We start from the raw sequence: 21,372 nt of genomic DNA on the forward strand, positions 1-21,372 counted from the left end.
TGACTCAGTGGTTGCGTACATTTAAGTTACTGTTACATCTACACCAGTGAAAAGAGCAATAGAAATTCGTCCTAATAACTGATTCTAAACACAAGGAACTGCCATAATATTTGCTAGCAACTTTACATGAGTAGTTATCCTCGTGTTAACAGTCTTACTTAGCCATCTGCCTAGTAGCCGAGTAAATCACATAGTGGCCAGATGGAAGGCACTCCTCAGAGCCCCACTGAGAGCTTCCATGTGGCCCCGGTTGGTGGATGGAGTGTTACAGTGATGTTTGGAATTCTGCATGTTTCTACTATTTCCACTGACCTCTGTCCACTGTCCTCAACCAGAGTAACCAACATGTTCTTGGTCATCTTTCTCTCCATGCCTTTCTCACGCTATTGCTCAGCTTACCAGGCAGCCATTGCAAAAAAAAAAAAAAAGAGTATTAGCTGTGTTAAACTATTTAATAAGGTGTGGCAAATATATTTTAAGCCATAAAACCTGTTTCATTATACAATTCTGTCCACTGACTTCATGAATTTCTTTTTACTCTGTTTAGGTGTTAGCTTTTATAACACCTTTCCAAATCATAAGCAAATGAAAGATAATGCAGAGAAATGGGATGCATCTGAATTTTAAGTGTCACAGAAAAGGGTCTGCTTACTTATGTCAGCATGATATATATTTTTTAATCAATATGAAAAGAATAAAAAGTATAAGGTCTAATGTCTGTCAGTCAGTCAGTCAATCAATCAATCAAGCAGTATGTCTGTCTGTCTTATCTTATCTTATCTTATCTTATCTTATTTTATCGAAATGTCTGTTTCCTCCTGCATAAACAGGTTTGTTTTTAGCCTTTTGGAACCCTGTTTAAAATTCCTATCGTCACAAATTCCCTGTTTGTTTTGATAAAATGTTTCAAATATCTTATTTTTGTGAAAATGTATATATCACTTGTTTTTTTATTTCATTCAGCTGTACCTTGGAGAATTTCTTTTGACATTAACGCAAATGTTATTTCATTTGTTAAAAAAATATTCATTTTAAAAACCTTTATACTGTAGTTTTACAAATACACATTTCAGCATTATAACTAATTTGTGTGCAATTTCCTTGATAACCAAATCAACTCATGATACTATTTATTATATCGCAATCGCAATACTGACCACAATAATTGCACCATGACCTTTTCCCCAAATCGTGCAGCCCTACAGCATAACAAACTGCTTAAAAAAAAAAAAAAAAAAAAAAAAAAAAAGAAGGGGTCTGAGTGGTTTCTGAATACACTGTTCAAGTTTATTGCGCTTTTCACAGTGGACATTGTCTCAAAGCAGCTTCACAGAACTATAAAATGTTATTATAGTTTATTATAAAACTACAGTATTATAGAACAAAATGTTTAATATAAGTGAATTAAGGGTATTGATTGCGGATAAGCAAACCTTTGGCGACTGTGGCAAAAAAAATAAAAACCTCCCTTAGATAGTATGAGGAAGAAACCTTAAGAGAGTGTGATTATAATACAGTACAATACAGATCACAGGAAAAATATAAATTGAGCAAATTTATCAGCTGGTGATTATATATATATATATATATGTTTGTGTGTGTGTGTGTGTGTGTGTGTGTGTGTGGGGGGGGGGGGGGGGGGGGGGGCTTTGCCTGATTCCTAGTATCTAAATTAGACTGAAAATATATCCGCTATTGCAGCACATATGTTTCTGTTATATTGACTTGTATTTTCTGGAAAGCCGTCACATCAGCTGTGAGAAGGACGTGTCTCAGAGGTTCTGGTTGGCCAATCAAAGCGACTTTGTTGCAACACCGTCATTTATTTCTGATGTAATGGTAGAATGAGGAAGCGACGTGTCCCGTGCCGTAATTGATAGTCGTACATACTGTTTTACACACCGACTATTCCCAGCACTGAACCCCAATATATTCAGTAGCTGTTCCCTAATAAATTGTCAGTAGTGGTGTTTATGTAGCCAATTATAGCCAGTGTTGATTCTTGGTATTGTACCTTTCCGGTGGAAACAGAAAAAATGTAAAGTGTTAAACTGCGGAGCGCAGGCCATGCAATTCTGTGCATCATAATACCACGTTCCATAAATATATATTCTAAACAGGATCGTTTCTTTTATAGACTCATGTAGAACTATGTGAGTTTGTTAACTGCGATGACAAGTTTCCCAACAACTCAATACTTACTTATCACTATAATAATATTCATTTTGTGTTAATTATGCATGACTGGAGTAGCAGCATGATCACCCCACCCCCATTCACTGCGTTTGCACATCTTTTACACTTGACACAAAAATATTACTCATGAACACACTGTTTGTGCTTAGATTTATGGTTTATGTCTGCAATTTGCATGAAAGTCCATAAAGAGCAACTCAACAACTATGAGGATGAATTTGGACTGTAATAAATGTTCACAGTCTGCTACAGTGGCTTAGGACTGCAGTTTGCATCGGCAGGTCTTCATTAATGTGCCCATCCATCACTGAACAGAACACCATAACGATTATAACAATATAATGATTGGATGTTCAGTGTCGCTCAGATGAGGATGGGTTTACTTTTGAGACTGGTTCCTCACAAGGTTTTTTTTACCATCTCAGGGAGTTTTTTCCTTGCCACTTTTTCCACTGGCTTGCTTATCAAGGATAAACTTATTAGGGATAAACGTATAGGCAGTGACATAAAAACAAAAATTTTAACCTATTTATCTCTTTGCTACACAAATAACAATGAATTGTGTTGTTTACTTTGTATCTGCACCACTATTCTTTTCTGCACAAAATTGCAGGTGATTTAAAAACAAATTCCCCGGAAATATTGCCACTGCAGTATGTGGGTGGAAATAGCGTACATGTAATCATCATTCCCAATACATTTATTTTGACACCTTCACTTTATTAAGTACATCACTACTGCATGTGTTATGTCTAATTTGGTTAATTAAAAGTAGTAATTTTTTGATGATCAGTGCTTAATGGTCAAATGAGGGGTGTGTATATTTATGCATTCAATGTTATGTTGATGCTTTTGTACTGGTTTCAAAATCTAGAAACTGGAGCAGTTTGAGGTGATCTTCAGATTAATCTTCTCCTTTTGCTGTCCCTCTCCATCTGGGCTCCTGAGGAAGCTTTTGCAGTTGGAATGCCCAATGGAGACACCATTTTCAGAAGCGGGTCTTCAGATGCCTGACCAAACAGAGCCAAAAGTAATGCTACGCCAAAGCCCGTAGCACGTTCACCCTGTAATACAGAACATGAACTGTATATTAGACACCTACACAGAAGTTCTACAAAACCAACTGCTTTACTTTTACTATTACTTTCATGAAATTTAAGTTAAGTATGGGTAAAATCAGATGTCTAAAAAAAAATCTATGCAAGCTGCTATAAAATATTTTACAATTGCTTTGCACTGCTGTATCTAGATTACATTTCCTATATTTGTTTGTCCATCACAGCATTATTTTTTAAAACTTCCTGATAAGTTTGAGCAGCAGTTGTGTTTATAGTTAGAAGATATAAACCTATTCTACAGTCAATGGCAAATTCATATTAAAGGGATAGTTTTTTTTTTTTTTTTTTTTTTAAGTGGGGTTGTAGCTGCATATGCCTAGTTAGTGTTTTACTATCTGCAGTATTCAGCACTCTTCTTGTTTGGAGCACAGGGACTAAAAAAAAAAAAAAAAAAAAAAAAGCAGTAAAAACAGTAAAAACAAACAAAAAAAAACAACATATATCATCCTCTAAGAGGTCTCACTTCTTCTTGTCCTTGTGCTCAGCAGGGTCTCTATGGTTCTGTCTTTTATTTAAATGCAACAAACTAGGCAACGTAAAGGTTTTAATTTTCACCAAACTGTTAAATTAGGAAATAACAAAGGGTTGTGGATGAAATGCATCTAGTTATGTCACCTTCCAATTCACAAGTGTCTGTTTATATTTGGGGAACATGCTAACTCTTTAGATACATGCAATTTAAATGTTGAAAAAAACAATTAACTGGATCACAAGGTCAGATGAAATATTCAACTAACAAAGGACACCCCTGGCAAGTTTCACAAGAAGCACCTGATAGTATTTCAGCTGAATGTTTGAAGAAAACTAACTGTCTGGATGCCAAGAATGTGTAAAATTGTTATTTGATGTGGCTCTATATGAAGACATACTCCTATTTACATTAAAACTGATGGTAATTTTAATAACACATCATTAGCAATAGCGTAATTAATAAATGGACACAAGCTGGATGCTAGTGCTAATAAACATAAGCAATGTCATGCACTGATGTCACACTGATAAATATAGTCAGGGTTTCACTTCATTTACTTCAACTTCAGCAGAATCTGTACCACTACTGTCTCACACATCAGTCTCCATCATTCTTGTGATGTAAGTGAGGTAGAGTCCAGGATGCAATTTTTCATTGCATTTTTAAAAATGTAAATAAAAATATTTTGTATATTGTATTGTAAAATTAGTTAGTTTTTCCATCACACATGGTTATTTGATTGTTTTTGGAAGCTGGTGAGAACTACACAATTGTTATTTATCCTTTAAAACATTCTACTCACAGCATGTACTGGTGAGGCAATATCCACATGCACCCACACACCAGGCCAGTCAAACCCCAAGTGAGAACCAATAAAAAGGCCAGCACAGGAGCTCTGAGCATTCTCACGGTCCTGCAGGGAAGAAACTCTCTCATTTAAATGTACATGTAAAAATTATACATGAGTTTGTCATATGTGTGTAAAAGGTAAAGTTTCTCTGAATAGTAATTTATATATACACCTTTCATGCCTGCATCAGTGTACCATACATTTTATCAATTTTATTTTCCTATTTAACTCAACCAATATGAACACTATTTACACTACATGGCCGAAAGTATGTTTTTATTAGTTACATTATATGGACAAAAATTATGTTGACACTTGACTATCACACCAAATTGTGGGTGCAAACTGCTGTCACAAAGTTGAATTTGCCTTAATTGGAAATAAGGGACCAAGACTAAACATGTAACAACCTGACATTGCCAGTATGCACATAGATGAATCCATGCCTCACTGAATACCTTCGGGATGAACTGGAATGCTAACTGTGCCCCAGGTCTCCTTCCTTTATGTCAGTTCACATACGGGGTGATGATCATGTGTCCACAAACCTTTGGCCATATAATGTATTTTAATATAGCAAAGTCCATAAATATTCAAACACAGGATTTCGTTATTTAAGCTCATTACCACAAGATGCTGAAGATTAAATTACATATTGAAACTAAAGTGCACACTAATTGTTATAATTTAGGGGAATTTGCATTTGCATTGGGAGGATGTTTTGAAATTACAGCACTTTATATATATATATATATATATATATATATATATATCAACCAGGGGATAGGCTGGTAAACAATCAACAGAAGGCTTTACCAGGCTTTATAGGGTTTAACACAAGATAGATTGTTGTAATATTATTATTATTATTATTATTATTATTATTATTATTATTATTATTATTATTATTATTATTATTATTAAGAAGAAGAAGAAGAAGAAGAAGAAGAAGAAGAAGAAGAAGAAGAAGAAGAAGAGGTGGTAGCTCAGTGGTTAAGGCATTGGGCTTTGGATCAGAAGATCACAGGTTCAAATCCCACCACCACCAAGCTGCCACTGCTGGGCCCTTGAGCAAAAGCCCTAAAACCCTCCCCTGCTCAGTTGTAAGTCGCTCTGGATAAGGGCGTCTGCCAAATGCTGCAAATGTAAATGTAAGAAGAAGAAGAAAAAAATATATTTATATAGCACCGTTGTCAAAATTAACATTCTCTAAAAGTTGTCAGGATATAATTTCAATAAGGTAGTTGCACATAAATCTATTGTATACACAACTCCATACTATGGATCCACAAAGTGAGCGCAAATATATCAGCACATAGAGTGCCAAGAGGTCCTAAGACCACTTAGAATAATCAACCAAGTTCACCAGCATTGACAAAAGCAACAGGGACACCATGTGCAGTTAATTTATCAGTAAAACCATAGCAAGCAGATAAACATACAAATAATGCATAGTGTTTCTAGTTCTGGGAAACGTACAGCTCGTTTTTTCAGTCTTAAGAGCCACCTTAACCAGCAACCAGTAGGCAAAATTAAACTACAAACCAAATGAGCATGCATTTAACTTGCAAAAGGCAAAACTGAAAGCAAAATGCTCCAAGACCATACAGGGAGAAAACTGCTTTAAAGGCCTGGCAGAGGCACAAATCATCTGGTTATTTCTATCACCAGACTTAAAAGGATTTACAACCAAGAAATATAATAGCAATTAAATTTTGGTTGTTTGTGCAATTACTTTTGTTCCCTTAAAAAAGGGAGCACAACATGTAGAAAGTGCTGTAATTCCTACAGATTTCACACAGTTTGGATGTAACTAACCTCAAAAACCTCTGCACCTGGTTAAATTGATTAATTTAAACCTCTTTAATATTCTGTGGTAGACAGCTAAAACAACAAGAACATTATCAATGTCCAAATATTTATGGACCAAATTAAAACCAATAGAATTATAATTCCACTGTCTCTCATCCATTTATGCAAGACCCTATCTTATCTTACAGCTACAGAGTTCTTCATGTCAGCAACTGCAGAGGTGAATTCACTAAAGTGTAGTTCAGGGCAATAGACAAGAGGATGCGTGAGATCACCACTGCTGCGGCCTGCTCTCACACATGCAGTCTCCCACTGCTCGCTATTGGTCATAATAGCTGCATGGTATTTTCCAGTGGAGATTCCCTAAAACAAAACATACCAACATTGCATTAAAGAGACTCCTTTGAATTCAGATTTACACACAATAACAAATGTATTCAATTCTTTCTATTCATTACTACAATAATAGCAGTGATATTTACTGTTTATTTAGCAAGTTATTTTAACTCTTGTATTAAAGCAAAACATAAAAACTGGGAAATTGGTTCATTTTATTCTAGAAAGCAGCAGCTTTTCTGAAAAACTGCACAGACCATTAAAACAATCCAGTATAACACTTGTTACTAATAGAGGCTTATATCCAATGTTATAAACATGTCTTTAGAAACTAGATTAAATAATGAGTACTTTTATTTTTTTTTTAATAGAACAACTTAAGTCTAAGTGGTAAAGCATTCATACCGTGTTTCAGACACTTATTCAGCATATCCTTTTACAGATCATTCACTAATGTTTTTTCTATAACACATGATTTTTCCAGGATTACTCATAAACCCATAAATAGTTAAGCAATCAAAAATGCTATCATCAGCTACTTCAATGCTGATGTGTATGCACTTTGCACTTTATTCAGAACTAGAATACAACTGCTTTGTCTAGCCACCTTGGCATGAATGTTTTATTTTAAAATAGTCAGTAGTTAGCCTACATGCAGGAAATGCTATTTAAGTGTAATAACTAAAATATACCCACTTGACCACCAGTCAGAGTTGCCATATCCAGGATAATATCTGCAGAGAGATCTTTACTGGCATATACAACACCATCAGAGAGCACCAACCTTCCCTCTGCATCAGTATTGTTAATTTCCACTGTCCTGAAGACAAAACAGATATTTGCTCAATTCCAACACTTTCATTAGGACAGAACAAAAACTGACCTAACATCACACCTAGCTTCAATACTTTATTGCACTATACTGTATATATTATACTATTGGATTACACTATTGGATTATACTTATTGCATTATAATGTACTTATTGTATTCAATAACACGCAATAGGGCCAGAAGTATGTGGACCCCAGAATATCACACCCATGTGTGATTAAAAATCACTGAAACGATGATGCTCAAACCTTTTCCATAAAGAAAAATGTACAAAGTGGGGTCAGAAAAGAAATCATTTTTCAATGTTGGTGCAAAATAACAAGTGGCCTGCATAAAACCATGTTAAACTCTTTTGGGATGAACAGGCATGCTGACTGTGCCCTATTTCACTTGTGCTCTTATGGTTGATTGGTCACACATCTCCATAGACACATTTGAAAGTCTACTAGAAATCCTTTCCAAAAGTCTGGAGGCTAGCTGGAAATAAGTTACTCTGGAATGGGATGTCAAATACTATACACATATTGGTGTGAAAATGGGTGTCCACATTCCTTTGGCCTATACGTGACAAATTCAAATAAAAGCATTTTTGTAATAGCATCTTTAGAAAATACTGTAATACTGTGAAGTGCATGCTTACTTTCCAGAGTAGAGTGTGTGGATATCATCTGGCCGGGTGGCTGAAGGCCCCACTGCGTTCTCAGCCAGGCAAAACACTGCATGCAGGTTATCCTTAAACCCCTAATAAGAAAAGCAACAAAACATTATTGGAAAAAATCGTTTTTTATCAAATAAATTATTATAAATTTATCAACAAACTAAATAGGGTAAATGTGGACCATAATCTCCTCAACATTTTTCATACAAGTGCTTTTTTCCTAATAGAACACGTTGGAACTCTATGGCGTCTATTGATTGGTCTTTAATCATTAGCAATGCTTAAAATGATGTGCTCAAACTTAGGCCCAATGCTAGGCATTTTACTGAAGAATTGAAATAATTACTTAAATCTAGGAACAGTATGCATAAAAAATAAACACTGTGCTGCCTTTTTCACACAGAACTAAAACAAAACAGAAGTCCACACAGAACTGAAACAAATTGTCTGCCTTGGGAACCAAGACCACTAGACCAGACCTGTAGCTCTGGGACTCCTTTATTACTCCCCATATAACCTCCCAAACCACACATTCACTGTGGTGTTCTATAAGATTAGCGTGACATCCAACTTTTTTATCCTCTATCCGAGGCCATGCTCCTGCCCATGACATGATTGTGCCTCGATCAGTCGACATCTTTTTTAGAATCCTACCCCAGAAAATCAAATAAAAAATGCCTCCTCCTATAATTTAGTAAGATGTTTTTTCTTTAGTGGCACGAAAGTGCAGCAACAGTGGGTTGAACCCACTGACCATCAATTACTTCCACATTTGGTCTAATTACCTTAGAGTTTGGCAATACATGTCTTGTGATGTGAGAGTCTACATTTTGTTGGAGGCACCTTCTTTCAAGCTTCTGCAAAATGCTGAACTGAAAATGCTTCTTATAAAATAATCAATTTTATTTTTGCATGCATTCCTGCCTCATTCGATTAAGAGAAGCCTGTCATAGATGGTGGACATCAACAACATGATACTCTATTATCTAATCTTAATGACCATTATTTCAAGGCATTATCCTCCAAGAATTCTGTATTGCTACTATCTAGATGATACTGAGCACATTTTACAGATTTTTCAAGGTTCGAAAACCAGCTTTTCCAGTGTTGTGTCTACAGTGGTCATCTCTGAGCATTTATTGCAAATATTTGTCAATTGTCACTTTGTGATTTTATTTGTCTGCTCACCCACACAAGACGGTATATGGGTGATGCTCACCCCAACTACATATGTAACTATTGTGCAATTCATCACCTGCTTGACCGCGGCTTTGAAAGCTCCCAAAATAGCAGCTGCTCCACCACAATCTCTCTTCATTCCTGGCATTGTGCTCTGTGACAGAAGGTAAAATGGGCTTATAGATTGCAAAATAATATAAAAATGACTTGACTAAAAGAGCTGCAATGCATTTCAGTGTTTCATAATTCTGTCTCACACCAAACATGCAAAGAAACATCTATAGTGTTGTTCATAAATATCTGACTTTGACAAAGTAATGTTTTAATTTGAAGCTATTTACATACAAATTTACATACGTACAAGTTTTAGACACAGGAATTGCTACTTGTTTTATGTGTGATCCTGCTTTTTAAGGGACTAGATTTAAATGGCCAGAATACCACTAGTTAATATAAGGTAAAAAAGTTGCTAACCACAGTAATAAAACACAAAGGGCACTAGCTGGCTTTAGATTTACAAAAACATGTCACTTTCCTTAAGCATGTGACTATAGTTACAGAGCATCCACACTATTTGATGTCATACAGAGCAGCAGTTCATCCATTTTGCGAAACATGGCTCAACGACAACATTCCCAGCAGCGCTATTGAGCTCAAGGGTCGCAGAGTTTTCCGGACGGACAGGACAGTAGTGGAATCTTGTAAGTGCAAGGATGGAGGTCTGTGCATTTATGTTAACAAATCATAGTGCACAGACTCTTCAACAACTGGCACAGGTCTTCACTGACTTTTTCAATCGGTCACTGGCCCAAGCCATGGTTCCCACATGCCTGAAGACTACAACCATCATACCAGTGCCTAAGCATTCAGCTGCAGAAGTTTTTTCACCCAGTTGCACTCACCCTATTGTTATGGTGTGCTTTAAAAAAGTGATACTGAATCACCTCACTGCAGGCCTACCACATATACTGGACCCACACCTATTTGCCCAAACAGGTCAACAGAGGATGCAGTTTCTACATCTCTTCATTCAGCCCTCACTCACCTGGATAAAAGCAACACCTACAGCCGAATTCTGTTCATCGACTTTAGTTCTGTGTTAAATACAGTCTTCCCCACTGTACTGGTCACTAAGCTCAGTGACCTGGGTCTCTGCACCTCCACATGCACATGGATTCTGGACTGTCTCACCAACAGACCTCAATCTGTTAGGTTGGGAAAACCCTTAACCCTCATTCTAAACACGGGCATCCCAAAGGCCTGTGTTCTGAGCCCACTGCTCTATTACCTGTTCACCCATGACAGTGCTCCTCTGCATAACTCCAGCATCATCATCAAGTATCCAGATGACACCACTGTGGTTGGCCAGATCAGCAACGATGACGAATCTGCCCACACTGAAAAGATCCAGAGCCTGACAACGTGGTGTGCCACCAACAACCTGACCCTCAATGCCATGAAGACTAAAGAGCTCATTGTGGACTTTTGGAAATCTAACAGCAGGGGACACTCCCTAATCTACATCAATGGAACTGAGGTTCAGAGGGTCTCCAGCTTTAAGTTCTTAAGAGTTTACATCTCTGAGGATCTGTAATGGCACCAGAACACTTCAGCTCTGGTTAGGAAGGCACAACAGCGCCTGTATTTAAGAAAGTTTATCTATCCCTAGGGATTCTGACACGTTTTTACCAAAGCATCATTGAGAGCATCCTGACCAACTCTATTACTATATGGTATGGAGGCTCCATTGTGTGTGAACGTAAATCCCTGCAAGGGTAGTTTTAGATATTTCAACTTTTTAAAAAGGTAGCTTATTTTTAATTCTTGCCTTTTCAAAATCCATTGTGGACTGAATACAGAAGCAGTTTCAAATATGTTATGCAATCACTTACATTCTATTACAGCTCAGGTTTAGCAGGTCAAAGTAATACCTACTTTGCTCTTAATGCTTAGGCCTCCCGTGTCGTATACAATGCCCTTGCCAACCCATGCAATGGTTTGAGTGGCACCTGTGGGGGTGTGACTAAGCACAGCCAGAGCAGGTGGGTGTTCAGCTGCTTTACCAACACCATATATACCTGAAATGAGAAAATCAAATTTTTTTTAATTATAGACTTGAATTTTAAAAATGGCACAAATCTTTTTTTCTAATTTACCTCATATTTTCATGAGTCAAAGTATAATTGGCATATTTAAGCTCTTTAAATATCTTTTCTTTAATGTTTTCAAATGTTAACACATTATAATTACTAAAGTGCTGAGTAAACTAAAATTGTTCAAGCCAATAAGGCACTAGGTTTCATCTGTGGTTTAAAAAATTCCCTTGTTTATTTTTGTTACAATGCATGTTTCTCTTTTATATGACCATTTCTAAAGTAGTGCTTCACATTTTACCTCCAAAGCCTCTTTGTTTTAATTCCTTGCCTCGAATTATAGTTGGTGCGATACCTAGTTCACTTGCCACGGCTTTGACCTCCTACACAGAATGAGAACGACACCCTTTCCAGTCAAAAAATAAAATCTCTATTTTAGTTAAATATTTCCACACTTAAACTAGAGAAAGATATCGTGCCTCCAGAAAATGGTCAGTATTCATCTCACTGCAAGGAGTGTCCACAATTCGTGCTGCCAGACGAACACCATGGGCTGTGCTATTAAGAGTCTGCAAACAAACATTCATTGTAAAAATATTTGTATTGTATGATAAATGAAAATCAAACAATTTTTAAGATTTTGTCATTAAAAAGGTTCGGGTTAAAAACAGGTGTGATCCAAATAAAGTGATCTTAAAAAGCTGGGTTGGACAAAAGCCTGCATATGGTTAGCCTAGATAGTTATTAGGAATTACCTCCAGCATGAAAGGATCCAAATGGTTACCGTCCTGGCCAACAATGAGAAACTCCACAGTGACACGCTTCTTCTCTGTTGTGCATGAGGTAGAGCGGCGAGTAAAGAGTGGGAAAGCACGGGCAATGGCACACGCTGATGCAAACACATCAGACTGTTCACACAGAATCTGATCAAGGATAAAAGACAACAATGTCAATGTAAATCTTCCATGTCTGAAATGCAACACAGGCCATAAACTGTTTTCACCCACAGTGCCCTCCAAAAGTATTGGAAAAATCCTTTTGCAAACTATGACATGATGGTTCAGAAATACAACTTTCCTTCAATTTACATGTAGATGTGTTAAACAGCATAAAACATGACAAGTCTGTTACTTTCTTTTTACAACTTATTTCCAGATCTAAACTTTCATCTGTTTGTTTGGGTTGGTTTCACACTTTAAGATGTGAAATAAATGTTTAGTTGGGGAATGGGCTGGTAATTGACTTGGTCTGTGCAAAACTTTTTATTTTTCATCACCTTATTTAAGGTGTTCAATGTATGTTCTAGGTCATTTGCTTCCCGCATGATAAAGCTCTCCCAATTTTTATTTGGATGCATTTCTCTCAACTTTTGAATTCAGTAAACTGCTAACATCCTGAGCGCATTTCAGAAGCAGCCATGCAAGCATGCTTTACTGCCTTGCTGCTCGACAACAAATGCAGCAACAAAAACATGGCCAGGTCAACAATTGAAGTGGAGCTAATGTGGATAACAAAATTGTTTCCTTGGTGAAAAAATAATAGGCAAGTCAATAACACTCTCAGGGAGGTAAATGAATCATTATATACCCCTTATATTGAATTGAATTAAAACCAAAAGCTTACACTTTATCATATCTTGTGTCGCAGTGCAAGCAATTATGGGTACATATACACACACAGACATACACAAACATTTATATATACAGTATATACTTAAAATACAATTATTTTTTAACATATGAAGGCAGAGGAAACAAAACTTACCAGGATGCATCGATTGTTGCCCGCAGGAAGGCAGGTGCGAATCAAACGAGTAATAAAATGGGCAGATGAAGGACTGTTGTGACGGCTTACACGAGAAGGCAGGGCCGCCACACTTGCATAATTCAGGTACAGCGGGCAGCTGTCTGTAGGGTTAGGATTGAGATTGCTCAAAGCAGACTGCCATATCTGTAAGAAAAGAATGTCAGTTATGCATACAGACATACACTGCCTAGCCGCAAAAAAAATACACCACCTGGATTTAACTAAGCAAATAGGTAAGAGCCTTCCATTGGATAATTACTATGTTTCAGCTGGTTAAAAAAAGTTTTTTTTTTTATCCCTAAATGATGCACTGAGTGCAAGGCCATGGGTTCAGTGTTTTATCTGCGGTTGCTTTAGTTAGTCAGGTCTTGGATTAGCAATGTTATGTTTCCAAAAATTTAGGTCAGCTGACTTACTTATTAATATACTACATGACCAGGGTTTTTCCATCAACAGATTTCTTTTTCCTGTTTTGAGTACAATTTTAATATTTTAATCTTTATGTTAAACTGCTGAGTTATTGTGGCCTTACGGTCATTTGGAACCAGTTTCACCATTTTTCTTTTCGCTCTAATCAACAAGGCTCTTGATCTATTTAGGCACCAGTCTGCTTAACTGATTTGTAAAAATCTTAAAAGATCAGTAGTTTTTTTTGAAAAACAAACCAGCCCAAAGCACTCAAAACAGCCTTGCCACTGCATGAATGTTCTTAATAAAAGTTATGTAAATAAATGAGCATAGACACAGCAGGGGTAACCTGCTCCCCTTTGAGTGACTATAAAGTATGTCTTTTTATGAGTAAGGTTCTAAGCATGTTAAAAAATCATGTAAAAAAACGGAGGAAGAGGGAGAAAGACTTGATCTTCTGCTAAGGATTCAACAAGGTTAAACATCAACGGGACCACAGTGGAAAGAGTTGACAGTTTCCGGTACCTAGGTGTTCACATCACACAGGATCTGTCTTGGTCCCGTCACATCAACACCCTGGTTAAGAAGGCCTGGCAGCGTCTGTACCATCTGAGACACTTAAGAGACTTTAAACTACACCCTCAGGTGCTAAGGACCTTTTACACCTGCACCATTGAGAGCGTCCTGATGGGTAGCATCACTTCCTGGTTCGGGAACAGTGCCATGCAGGACAGGCAAGCCCTCTGCGGTCACCATCCGCACCAAGATCCCTAACCTGCAGGACATCTACAGCACGTGGTGCCGGACCAGAGACAAACAGAGAGAAAATGAGGAGGAGCTTCTTCCCGCAAGCCATTCAGGGTTTAAACCTGGAAACACCCAGGAACTAGTACTGGACCACTCTCTCTCCATCCTTACTATTTCTTCATGACTTTGTTGCACGATTAAATGACACCTTAACTCTGGACCTGTCACTTCAACTCTGAACTTGCACAACACAGTGTCCCTTTATACCATGCCATACTGCATGTGGACACTTCAAGGACAATCACACTAAATCACTTTAATTTGCACTGTCAATATCTGCCATACGCATCCATCCCCATCTAGATTCATGTATATACATATATTTTAGTTTATACTAAAATATATTATATAATATTATAATATATATATTATAAAATATATTGTATATTAGTTTATACTTTTTTATGTATCTACTTATCTTTATTTTTTTTATCCTTATATTCTATTCCTTTTTTTCATGCTTAAATGTCGGACGATCATATAAAGCAATTCACTGCATGTCGTACTCTGTATGTATGTGTATGTGACAAATAATTTTTTTAATTGAACTTCAGGTTGGTGACTTTTAGAAAGGCTTATATTTCTTATTGATGGCAACTTAACAGGAAAAGATTTCATGGGAGTTTTACTTATAAATTAATTTATTGTTTAGAATCTAACTGAAATGTTTAATATTGTAGTACAAATCATCATCAGGCAAAAATTGTATACATGGAGCCTTGAAGTGCAGCTCTATAGACATTTTAACCTGTCCAATATGCATCACGTGTTTCAACAGCCATCTACATGCATTTAATTTGTGCTTCAGGAATTGAAACCAACAAAACAGGTTTGTTTAAACAGGAAGAAATAGACACTAAAATACTAGGGTTATATATGACAAAGGCCACATGCATTTAGTTGAAAAATAAATGAATCCTTCTTTAAAATTACAATTTATCAGCACCTGAATAACAATTAGGTGATCCTCACCAACTACCATAAATAAAATAATTTTAAAAAACTTACAATTTAGTATGACGTTATTATTCCCAAACTAAACCTTCATTCAGAATCCAGATGGGAAAAAATAAGTACACACAATACAGTAACAATAACTTGATTATCTCCTAAATTATTTGTTTGTTGATGTTTATGAACATTTGCTTATAGGCAGCATATCCATTAGTAGATTTAAGTTGGGGAATGTTTACTGGTTTTTCTAGAATCTAAAAGGAAACCAACATTATGGAATGCTTCTGTTGAAATCTTTGCCCATTTATCCAGTAAAACATTTAAGAGGTCAGGAATTGATGTTGGGATAGAAGGACTGGCTCATATATTCTGTGGTAGTTCATCCAAATTGTGACACTGACACATTGTAAAGGTGCCATCCTATCCTATCCTATCCTATCCTATCCTATCCTATCCTATCCTATCCTATCCTATGTTACTAGTTAAAAAAAAAAAAAGGCAGCAGATAATGTAGAACAGTGATTAAAAACTACCTGTGTGTTCAGTGCTTTGAACCAAAAATATACAAACACATATTTGGTAAAGTATTCTTCAAAATTTCCCTATAATGCTCAGGACTCTCCACTACCCTGTAAAAGAGGAAGATGATTTTTATCTAAATAACACCTGTGCAAAATGAATTTACATGCAATAACCCAATACATATTAGAACATGAAGTTTTCACTTAAAAAAAAAAATGTAACCACAAAAGTTCCCTGATTGGGTTACAATATAATGGTCGAGTGTCCAGTGTAAATTCTGTTCCTATGTCGATTTCTTTATTGCTTGGAGTAGTCTTACTATCTCTGTCCCCTAAACCATTCTATATATGTAAAATGTGTTTTAAACCAAATGTTGCTGTCTGAGCTGATCATTTTGAAAACATGTTTTCAAGGTCTATATTCCTTGTGCTCCAAATTAACTTTGGAGAGAGAAAAAATTATGACTCCAATCTTTCTGTCATAAAAATGTGCATATTCAACATTGTAAAGAAATAAAGGAATCGGAGAAAGAAGTCTAACATAGCTCCCAATCAAAACAGACACTGGAGGCCTTACTCTTGTACAGAGTAGACAGAATTTAAAAGAAGCATTATGAAGATATAAATAAAATACATTACTCAAACTGTACAATCACCAATACGAATTTCATTTTTTACTTAAAAAAAAAGAAAGAAAAACGATACAGTTCCACAAAATGGATGTCTAATAAACAATCTGAAGAATTTTGTCACTAAAATAAATCAAAATATAAGAAGCTAAAAATGAGCATAAAGAGAATCAAGACCTTCCTTCTCTACAGAATCATTAAAATTGCTAAGCATTCTAATAAACATTCTAATAAATACCTTATTAAACCTTAATATACCCCACTAAACATGATAGGCAAGGCATGAACGGCAAGGTCTATTCATTTGTTTTTGTTACAATGAAGACATTTCGGTTTGGGACTAAAAGATGAGACAATAATTTCCTAATTTTACATCTTGATGTATTAAACAATCTAAAACATGGCAACTTATGTTTCAAACCCGCCTGTCTTTCAACTGATCAGAAATACAGGAACATTTGACTAACATATGTTTCCTGGAACTAGTTGTGACCTGTTAAATCAATTATTTAAACAATTATTAAAACCCTTCTGTTAAGCCCTTGGTTTCCACAATAAATCCACTGCATTATTGTAAAAACAAAAAAACAACAAAAAAAAAACAAAAACAAAAAAAACCCCGATAAACTAACATGAAAACCAAAGCACTGTCTATGGCAATAGGGCAAGCTTAGAAAATAAAGGAAAACAATCAGAGCACTGACATAAATATAAAATGAATTCAGAAGTTCCAAGGAATAGTTGTCTGCCAATTAAAAACAATGAGCAGCACACACTGCCAAGTCAAAATAAAACACTTCGTTAGGAGGAAAAAGTGGAGGTTTTTAGACTGGCCAAACAATGACAATACCCACCTCAGGGAACCAGACTACGACTAAAATGGTCGACACGAAATAATAAATTGCGACTAATATTTTTGCCTAGATCGCCACCTGCGACCATACAAGTGTACACGTTATGACCGTATTATCTGCATGTTATGACGTAATAAACAGAGACGCATGCGCCGCCTACGTTTGAGTTAAAGCGCCAAAATAACCGGACAGTTAAATCAAAACTCACCTTTCCTCATCAGGAAAAAACATGTCGAAACTAAAATATGAGCCATTTTTTAAAACAGTCTCCATCTCTGTCTAACTCTTCCGCTGATGACACACCTGTAGTAGCATGTCAGTCAGTGAAAACATCAATAAATGTGCCAAAATACATTTAAAAACCTTCTTGGATTCAAGTGTTTTCATGGCTGAGGTACATTCACGAGACGCAGAAAATGTTTTGCGACTTCTGCTATAAAACGGGTAGAGAAATTGCGGGGAAAACGGATTTCATTTCCCGAACAGATAATTTAAGAAAAGACAGTGTAAAAACACGCCGATAGTCAAAATAGTGCTCGTGATCACAAAATAGCGAAAAGCGCGCGACAGAAAGCACCGAGAGCGCTCGCAGTGTCTCGTGCACGCGGACTGTGTGCTGAAAAAATAAAAAGAGCTAAAAAATTAAATTCAACACCGCCTATATGATCGCTTCAGTTCACAGGGCATTCTGTAAAATGATGTACACACGACAGTGTGTAGTGGAAGTAAGTGTTTTACATTTAATTTACATTAAATGTAACTGACTTTAATTTACGTCAAGATTATCTGTTCCTATACCTTTGCTTACTTAAAAAATGTAATCCCATATCTACATGTTAATAACACATATTAAACTCTTGTCTAATATTTGTATTGTAAACTTTAACTCAAATGTCTTCAGTCTATAGCTAAAACAGATACATTTGTCCTGCTGTTCCAATAGTTTCCAGAAAAATGTTATGAATCAATATAGTTAAAATAAAATAAGCTAGCCTCTGATATTTAATGTGCATCCAAAAAGAATTTAGTTATTAACCTCCAACATGTTATTAACATGTATAATATAGATTTAATTAACATAATAAACATTATAGTTAAATTATTGTAGACACCTGAGCAGCACATTCATATGTGGGCCTTACCAATTTCTTTGCCAAAAAAATTAGAGCACACTTTAGAGATAGAATTATGAAGACATTGTTTAAGGTTGCAAAACAGAGGCCTTCCCTTAACACCACCGAAAGCCTTTGGGGTAAACTGGAACCCTTTCTGCACACCAGGTCTTCTCACCCAACATATGAGCAGCAACCAGGTGGCATCTATTGAACCGGATAGACATCATAGATTCTGAAGTGCTTGCACTGTTATTGTGTTGTATAAAAATACTCATACTGCAACACAGCTATAATCAGCACTTCCCTTCTCTTGAATTCTCTGAAGAAGTCATGCTGATGTGTCCTTACATAATAGTTCAGAAAAAGTTTGCAGATAAGGAGTTCAGCTAACCTGAACTTTGGAGTGCAATGAAACATGAAACGCCTTTGTACCGAGCTTGCGTTTCTGCTGTCTTCCATACATATATGTTGATGGAGGCCAAGAGTGAGAAGTGTAGTGTGAACACAGATAAATGCTCTTTTGGCTAAATGATAAATCTGCTGATCAGCCTGCTGATCACACCTTTGGCCCCTTATTGTATATTTAACCGATATAAACCAAGCATATTAACCCATCTAAATGCTTTTAGACTTACTGTTCACATTTATTGATTGAACAGGCTGATTTATTAACAAAAAAGTAAGGTATGTTAACCTATTATTTTTGGTCTTTATATAAACAAATTATAGACAATGATTTGCTTTTTACATGCAGACGTGAAATCATTTAAAGCATGAAGTACAGTTTTTGAATAGAACATTACAGTCTATGCTTTTTCTATATACCAGTGATTGAATGAATAATTTTATACACGCGCCGGGGTCTCGCGCCCTCTGCATTGTAAAGCGCATTAAAGTCACCGGTTGCCGGACCGCCGCGTACACGTGCACGAGCGCGGAGGAACTGACCTCAACTATCTGAAGTGCAGAGACTGACCGGGTGCCTAACCAATGCTAACCGGAAGGCTAACCCACACTGAAGGCTAACCCACACTGAAGGCTAGTGCTAATTATCATAACATCAGTGACTACAGATCACAGTATTTTGCTCGGTCCTCATTGTGAACATAACAATGGAAGCAGATAATGGTTTTAATGCAGCAGATGTTATACTATACTATATTATATAATACTATACTATTCAGTAGCCTGTTTGAGTGGCATGTCAAATAGCCTAGCTGTCATATTCCAAATATACGGGATAATGCTAGCGTTCCTTGCCTCTTTGGTCACCACCGGCAGCAGTTTCCCCTTCACTTGAGTCCAATTTATCTGTTGTAAGGATCCGAGCTGCCCAATGATGAGCACAGGGCAACTCTGGGGGTCGAAGTCACTGACAGAAGCCTTAAACTCGAGGACCACATTCGCCATCTTCTCTCCAGCAGTGTTGTCGTTCACGAATGAGTCGATTCTTAAAACTGCATCGTTTAAATGAACTTTGGGAGTCGACCCTTACAACCGGCTATTTAAGGTATTGATGGGACTCTTAAAACTGCCTTTTTGAACGACCGTTGGGAGTCGACTCTTAGAACCGACTCTTTTAGACGAACTTTTTCAAATAAAAGTTGGGTGTCGACACTTTCAACCAGTTCTTTTAAATAAATGTTGGAAGTCGACTTTTAAAGCCGGCTCTTTTAAATAAACGTCGGGAGACGGTTCTTAAAACCCGCTCTTTAGATTAACGCTGGAAACCGATGCTAACCGTCTGCTGAAAATAGACTGTGCTGTATCAATTATCTAATGCCCGTAATAACCACTTTTTGCAACCTGTACTATACACACTTCAAGTTTGTGATTTTTGGTACAGGATAAAGGTATAAAGCCAGTTGTGAGGAGTTCTGGAAAGTGAGCGGGACACAGAACATTCATCGACTGCTTTTTTAATGATTTAATCAATTATGTTGGGGGTGCGCACAATCTAATAATCAAACAAATCAAATTTTATATTATTATTATTATTATTATTATTATTATTATTATTATTATTATTATTATTATTATTATGCTAGGCGCTACAATATAAAATATTAATGTGTACTCTACATTTGAAGCTTTAAAAATCATTTTGAGGGATTTGCTTTAATTCAGGTAATAATGATGTTATTAAACTAAGAAAAAAAACCCCGAATAAATAAATAAATACATAAATAAACATACAGTCCATTTCACTTCAAATGAAAAGTAAAAGTAATTTAGAGCTGAAGTATAAATCATTATTTGCACAGAAATTATTCTGTAATCAGGACTGAAGATGTGACACCAGTACAGTATCCACCTCTGCTTTAATTTTTGATGTAAATCACCAAAAAGCCCTGCTGAAAAAAATCTATAGAAAGTTTAATGGTTATACTAGCGATTGTACTGTTTTAATGGAAATCCATAATGGTCCTTGTGGGTCTCTACTGGTAAGTTGTAAGCTTCTATTGGTGAGATGTTATTTTTAGTGGGTACTTCTAAAGACCAATAGAACACCTTTGGCAACTTGTAGATCAAATGGTATTTACAGTCCTTTGCAATCAGGATAATCATGACAATGGTTTATTGATGTACACAAACAGTAATGATGGTTAACAGCTCACAGTTTTTATGATATTTGTAGTGGAAACCATTGGAATTTCTGGGAAGCATTTTTCAACAAGGATTTTCAGTTGGCTTAGGTTTATTTTTTGGTCTTTTAAAGTCTTTTAACTT

At 36.2% G+C, this 21,372-nt stretch overlaps 1 protein-coding gene across 1 annotated transcript; it reads right to left on the reverse strand.

The window, feature by feature from the left end:
- Positions 1 to 1,265: 1,265 nt before the first annotated feature.
- npepl1 (aminopeptidase like 1) lies at positions 1,266 to 20,116 on the reverse strand. The gene is made up of 12 exons (XM_083559750.1): positions 19,903 to 20,116; positions 13,313 to 13,498; positions 12,304 to 12,471; positions 12,028 to 12,117; positions 11,850 to 11,931; positions 11,391 to 11,533; positions 9,532 to 9,609; positions 8,259 to 8,359; positions 7,481 to 7,604; positions 6,635 to 6,811; positions 4,589 to 4,699; positions 1,266 to 3,260 (listed from the first exon to the last, which is right to left on the reverse strand). The coding sequence occupies exons 1-12, from the start codon at positions 20,050 to 20,052 to the stop codon at positions 3,096 to 3,098; spliced, it is 1,575 nt and encodes a 524-aa protein (XP_083415876.1). The 5' UTR covers positions 20,053 to 20,116; the 3' UTR covers positions 1,266 to 3,095.
- Positions 20,117 to 21,372: the final 1,256 nt, after the last annotated feature.

The sequence above is a fragment of the Silurus aristotelis genome (assembly GCF_946808225.1).
Source record: "Silurus aristotelis genome assembly, chromosome: 2".
Classification (NCBI taxonomy): domain Eukaryota; kingdom Metazoa; phylum Chordata; class Actinopteri; order Siluriformes; family Siluridae; genus Silurus; species Silurus aristotelis.

Bases quoted from the DNA above. Each gene is read 5' to 3' on its own strand.
- npepl1 (XM_083559750.1), bottom strand. From the start codon at position 20,052: ATGGCGAATGTGGTCCTCGAGTTTAAGGCTTCTGTCAGTGACTTCGAC. The intron at 11,534-11,849 runs GTAAAATGTGAA...TTCTCATTTCAG, and splicing joins AAAACAAAGAGGCTTTGGAG to GTATATATGGTGTTGGTAAA. The intron at 3,261-4,588 runs GTGAGTAGAATG...TCTGTATTACAG, and splicing joins TTGCCTCACCAGTACATGCT to GGTGAACGTGCTACGGGCTT.